Genomic DNA, 6,527 nt, shown 5'->3' on the forward strand with positions numbered 1-6,527 from the left:
TTCTTAAATGACAAATTATTTTGGCTTCCTTCTGTTTTGTTCTACTTCCAAGACTGGATATATTGCAAAGCTGATAGGAGCTTGCCAAATGGTTTAACATTCCTATTCTTTGGCCAAGGGCAATGGTAAGCTAAAGCAGGAGGTTTTGGCTTTAATATGGAAGCACTTGGAATTGCTAATGGAATCATAATCATTATCAACTTGAAGTACTGTTTTCTGTTTTAGCAAGGACCCTTGTGTTAAGACCCTTGCTCAACCAGTTTCCTTCACCCACAACACTGTTCTGTTTCTCTTGTTGTAGGTCTTGTGGGACGTGGGGAGTGCCATAAAATAGTGATTCCGATTTGGGAATATAGAAAATCAAAAAGGGTGACAGTTTTCCTGTCTGTTCTGTTTTGTAGTCTCCATTTGGAATGCAAGCAGAATATGCACATCCTCTGGAAACACTCATCCTTGGAGCTGGCTTCTTTATTGGAATTGTTGTCTTCTGTAACCACGTGGTTCTTCTGTGGGCGTGGGTAATATGTCGCCTGATGGAAACCATTGATGTGCACAGGTGAAATCTTTGTTCCTTTTTAATAGTTTCACTTTTCCCTAGGTCTGTCTTAAAATTACCTGTCTCTTTTTCACTGAGCTGAGCTTTATTTTTATTTTTATTTTAACTGAAATGTGCTTTTACACATCTTAGAATGGCACTGTCTAAACAGCTAAGCTTTATTCTGTTTTGAGGTTGTGCAGTCAGTGAATCTTGTGGATCAGAAGAGTGCTGTAGATGAGCTAGAGCACCCTGAGTGTGATGTCAGCAGCCTGGCTTTCGTCAGGATGTTTGGCGTACAGATGACCTCATGCATCTTAAAATGCCAAAAATAAAGGAAAACTTCATATTTCATCTCCAGGAGTTCTTTCCATTTAGTATTTGATGGTTTAGATTCATCTGTGAGTAAATGAGCTTTGTTTCCTGTGTTCGAAAGGAAGGGGAAAACAACTTTTTTGACCTACTAGCATCACACTTGACCTCCTGTCTGGAAATACACTGTGAAGCATGTGGTGGTGCCTTACTGTAGGCTGTGTGAAGGATTTTAGTGGAACACGAGCTATTAACTGACTCATCATACAAACCATTGCCATTTTAGGTGGTTTTGGTCCTAGGCTGAGAAGCACACGTTCTGACGTGCTAAAGTAATTCATGCAAAATAGAAATCTCATCTCTCAATGATCATGTCTGCAGAAGGTGTTTGTAACAGATTATACTGTGTTCTCCCCACTAGGTGGTGGTGCTTCCCAGTACTGCTGAGCAAATGAGTTGAAATGGCTTTCGAGCAGAGCAGTCTGGTTTTAATATTACTTTGGTTTTGTATTTTCAGTTTTAAGCCTTTGAAGAACTTGGAGCAAGCAGAAAATGATTAAGAGCAGAAAGACTACAAATGTAGTTGATTTGAGCTGCTGTTTGAGGAGGAGCTGAGCTGGCTCATATTTATAGTTTGCTGTCACTAAGGTTTTTTGTTATTCCCTTTTATTAACATCACTTTTCAGACAGCTAAGTCTGCTTAACAAGCAGGAGATCAGCCTCTGTCATCTCCTAGGTGTTTCTGCTGAATTCTTAGTGTTGCTCAACTGAGCTGAAAAAGGTCACTGGGTACCAAAAAGCCATTGTAAAGAGAAGCATTTGCCTAAGACAGGAGGAGATTTTGTTGTAGTAGGGTTACTTCAGGACCCTATAAAATAAAAAGATTTTTTTTCTGTATTACAAAGAGAACAAATTGGTGCCTATATTTTGTAGTAAGGTTTCTTCCCAAATATAATTCACAATTATTTTTTTTCCCTTCCCCTCTAGTGGCTACGATATTCCACTGAACCCTCTTCATTTGGTGCCTTTCTATGCTGGAGCCCGTTTCCATGATTTCCATCACATGAACTTTGTTGGCAATTATGCATCGACCTTCACGTGGTGGGACAGAATCTTTGGCACAGACTCTCAATTCATTGCCTTTAAAGAAAAAGAGAAGAAGCAGCAACTCAGGATGAAGAAGGCTAACTAAAAATCCAGTGTCAAAATTGTGATGCCTAATACTGGTAGTCAACTTTTGCTTTTCTTTAAAGCAAAGTCATGATGGGGTATTAAGCATAAATCATTTTCCTTGACTACTAAGTGGTAGGGAAAAAAAAAACAAGAATTAAACTGCAGTATCTTCCTAATGGGAATGCTTTCTATTTTATACGTAAGCACCACATATATTTTAACTACAAATTTAAAGATGATGCAAAAAAGACAGAGATTACTTGTGTCTGTCCATGGTTTTTTTGCAAAAAATTATTCAGTTTTACCTTTAACGTTGCCCCCTTTTGATCCTTTTGATAGAATTGTATATGTTCACTGAGATTGGACTTCCTTATTAAAAATATATCTTCTTAAATTTGTAAGATCAAGTAGCAGACCATACTAACTGGTATCAGCACAGTAATCTAAATATTGGGTAAAATTTTGCTTAAAACCAAAATATCTGTTAATAAAAAGCATGGACAGGCAGCCTTTTGCACACTGGATAATATGAGCTGTTAATCTCAGAATACCCGGCTAAACATGAGTTAGCAGAGACATTCCTGATCTAGATTTATTATGTTATTTTAGGGTACAGATAAAAAGGATAGAAGTTTTTATTTGAACAAACTTTGTTTTTGCTGCTCTTTGAAGTTGCTCTGTCAGTGTACTTAGCATTTACATTACATTCCTTTCAGTGTTGTAATTTGCTGAACTGACTTGTTGCTGTATTTGCACTTGTGACTGATGAAATAAATGTGGTTTGGTTTAAGATGTGTATTACACCTTTCATATGTTTTTAATACAAAACTGACCAAAACCATTTGGCATGCAGCGTCATGCTTTGTTTATTTCTCTAATGAAGAAATATAGTTTCTGTTCAAGTCTAAATGTTTTACAGATGGAACAGTTACACAGAGACAGCAGTAAGAAATGGATCTACTTGCTGAATTGCCAGCCTGAGCTCTCTGTGGTGGAAGCAACCTCTTTAATCAGGTTTCAAAGATTGCCCTTATCCTCTTTGCTTTGTCAACTCCCACTCGTCTTGCAGCTGTACTTAGCTTTATTCTTGCTGAACTCCCAGCCTAAAAATACAAGAGGCTTTCAGTGCTACGGAATGTCCCTGTTCCTATGATTCTGTTCATTGATTCTTAGCTCACCTTTGTGTCTGTGCAAACGCAGTAACAAAATTAGCACTGTGAGTCAGGCAACTGCTTAAACACTCTCTTCATTAGTAAATACTGTCTTCCAGCTACAGGAGCTCACCCTTAGTAATTTGGTACCAAGCTACAACATATATTGCATCTTACAAGAAGTTTACAAGTAATGAATCTGACAGTAATGCATCACCTTTTTTAGGTATCCCATATTTGGGGTTTGCCTGATGTTTTTTTTTTTTCTTATTTGAATCCTTATTTTGCTTTGCTAATCATTGCTACTTCTGTTTTTGGATTATTTTATGCAACGCAAACATCTTTTATCCACCAATATGAGATAGGTGCTATTACATTACAATGTACCTTGCTAGGTATACCACAGAATGCTGGTAGATAGATACCATGTCTGTAAACATTAAGACCATTTCTTCCTCACCTGTACTTTAAGTGATGACTGCTGAGTGTTTGAAGGTTATTTTAAACATTTATAGGAACACAGTACCAGTGAAACCTGCATTTTGGCTCTGAATTTATTGCTAACTCTGGTGTCTGGTTCACAGTTGCCAAATCTCCATCTCATCACTGTTGCCTCTCTGTCACTGTCAGCTTTCTGGTGAACCTTACCCACAGCAGCCTGTAGCTGGCAGGCCCACTTCTTTGCAGTGGTTCTTGCTGTAATTTTCTATCTGTGAGGGTAGTAAGCACAATCAAATCTAGTTTTAATGGTATTCTTCATCAACCAGTCCTCTGCAGCAAGACATTTCTCCTATTTCTCACATCCCTTCTGTGGCTTGGCTCTGAATTCTCAAGGCGTTTTTCCAGTGTAGCTACAAGGACTAAGGGTAGTAGTTCTGGGTCATTCACACTACCACCTCTTTGGTGGTAGAATCACCTTTTAAGCACTGCTCTTCTGTTCAAACATTCAAAGATAAAATTAGCAGTTCTGCAGCGCTGCACTGGAAAATACAGTGGAGTTACCTGTCTGTTGTGATCTCTGGTTGCTACCAGAGGTGCCATTTGCCACTGTATTTTGTATCTCTTATTCTTCAGTGTTATTTACTAATTGCTGTGCTGAAGCATTACTCATTTCACAGAATCACAGAATGGCCAGGGTTGGAAGGGATCTCGAGGATCATGAATCTCCAACCCTCTGCCACATGCAGGGCCACCAATCTCCACATTTAATACTAGACCAGGCTGCCCAGAGTCCCATCCAACCTCCAGGGATGGAGCATTTAAGTAGAGCTTGACTTACCCTGTAATTTAAATCACATTCCCAATTCCCAAATGTGAACATCAGATCCATTTCAGATGCAATTCAAGCCTGTAAAAAGCAAAAAAAAAAGTTTGCCTCCACTCCCTGGCAAGCACAGCAAGCTCTGCAATACCTGGTAGGACTGTCTTTAGCAATGTTTATTTATAGACTTGTGGTGAGTCACGATCAGCTGAAAAAGACAGATTCAGGCAAGTCAAAAGAATTTGAAAATGTATGCATGAGAATATGTGGAGGAATCATGGATTGGAGAGATTAAAAGAGCTGATTTCTGTGTCAACTGTACATTGTATTTTGTAGAAATCGCCTTTAGGAGCAGCCAATGAAAGCTGCTCCACAGTGTGAGGATTCTGGACCTTAACAGTGATCATGGAATAAGGAAACAATGTCAGGAGGCTGAAAGGGAAAAACTGCAAATGAGTACAGGCACTTTGGTGCATGTGTGTCATGCATACAAATGTACCAAATGGGAACTACTTTTCCAGGTGTGAGTTTCTGGTACTGGATGAGTTTCCACATTGGTGTCGCACAACTATAGAACCATTTGAGTTGGAAGGGATCCTTATAGGTCCTCTTGTCCAACTGCACTGCACTGAAGAGGGACACCTACAGCTCCATCAGTGCTCAGAGTCCCTTCCAGCCTATCCTTGGCTGTCTGCAGGATTGGGGTCTCATCCACCACCTCTCTAGGCAACCTGTGCCACTGCCTCACCACCCTGAGCGTGAAAAACTTCTTCCTTATGTCCCCTCTATACATCTGTGGTAATGATGGTATTCCCCTAGAGATGTTATTTCCATGATGCTGTGCACTGGAACCAGACAGCCCGTCACGCAGGGGAACGTCCATAGGTTCACAAAGGGCTGTTTGTAACGCTTCCTGAGAGCTGATTTGGTATAGATTAGTGATGGGAGAGGATGTGCCATGGGCTCACTTTTAAATCAGAGGATGGGGGCAAACCAGGTGTTAAATAACCAGAGATGGGGTTCTATTTGTGGCAAGAAATTTATAAACCTGATGTTGATGTTGCTTCTTAGGAATTTGCCTTTCTGAGCTGTCGGTTTGGGGCATTTTGACATAGTCTCTGTCGGTGCAGGCTGAGCTGATTGCGGGCAGTGCCGGAGCACGGAACTGATCATACAGAATCACCAAGGTTGGAAAAGATCTTCAAGATCAACCAGTCTAACCATCCGCCTATCACCAATAGTTCTCACTAAACCACGTCCCTCAACACAAAATCCCAACATTCCTTGAACACCTCCAAGGTTGGTGACTCCACCAGCTCCCTGTGCTGCCCATTCCAGTCGCTGACCACTCTTCAGAAAAGTAGTATTTCCTAATGTCCAGCCTAAACCTCCCCTGGCGTAGCTCGAAGCCATTCCCTCCAGTTGTATCACTAGTTACATAAGAGGCCGACCCCCAGCTCACTGCAACCTCCCTTCAGGTAGTTATAGAGAGCAATGAGGTCTCCTCTGAGCCTCCTCTTCTCCAAACTGAACAATCCCAGCTCCTTCAGCCACTCCTCGTAAGACTTGTGCTCCAGACCCCTCACCAGCTTTGTCGCCCTTCTTTGAACCTGCTCCAGGGCCTCAATGTCTTTCTTGCAGTGAGAAGCCCAAAACTGGACACAGTACTCGAGGTGCTGCCTCACCAGTGCTGAGTACAGGGGGACAATCACTGCCCTGTTTCTGCTGGCAATTCCGTTCCTGATGCAAGCCAGGATGCCATTGGCCTTCTTGGCCACCCGGGCACACTGCTGGCTCATGTTCAGCCGAGCATCAGTCAATACCCCCAGGTCCATTTCCTCTACGCATTCTTCCAGCCACTCCGCCCCAAGCCTGTAGCGTTGCCTGGGGATTTACGTGAGCAGCTCCCCTCGGAACATTCCCGTAGAGAATAACGGGATTTGCCCTCTGAGCAAGTAGTATCCGGTATCCCCGTTCCGGATACTACGTTATTCCGCAGTCACACAGGCACGGGGGTGAATCCGTTCATTCAGGTGCTCGCCGCACGGCCACCTCGCAGGACAGCGCTCTCACAACAACCGATTCACACACGGCC

The 6,527-nt window shown here is 42.0% G+C and overlaps 1 protein-coding gene and 1 long non-coding RNA gene across 2 annotated transcripts in view; one reads left to right on the forward strand and one right to left on the reverse strand.

Annotated features, from left to right (window-relative positions):
* MSMO1 (methylsterol monooxygenase 1) overlaps positions 1–2,810 on the forward strand; it is a 6,670-nt gene extending 3,860 nt beyond the window's left edge. Inside the window, exons 5-6 of the mRNA XM_003205375.4 lie at positions 402–556; positions 1,835–2,810. Coding sequence (XP_003205423.1) covers positions 402–556; positions 1,835–2,039 — 360 coding nt within the window. The 3' untranslated portion in view covers positions 2,040–2,810. The remainder of the gene's footprint in view (positions 1–401; positions 557–1,834) is intronic.
* Positions 2,722–6,527, reverse strand: part of LOC109367132 — a 5,898-nt gene continuing 2,092 nt past the window's right edge. Inside the window, exons 2-3 of the long non-coding RNA XR_002113880.1 lie at positions 4,451–4,519; positions 2,722–3,881 (exon numbers count right to left, since the gene is read on the reverse strand). This is a non-coding gene — a long non-coding RNA (uncharacterized LOC109367132). The remainder of the gene's footprint in view (positions 3,882–4,450; positions 4,520–6,527) is intronic.

This window comes from Meleagris gallopavo, chromosome 4 (assembly GCF_000146605.3).
Source record: "Meleagris gallopavo isolate NT-WF06-2002-E0010 breed Aviagen turkey brand Nicholas breeding stock chromosome 4, Turkey_5.1, whole genome shotgun sequence".
Taxonomy (NCBI): Eukaryota; Metazoa; Chordata; class Aves; order Galliformes; family Phasianidae; genus Meleagris; species Meleagris gallopavo.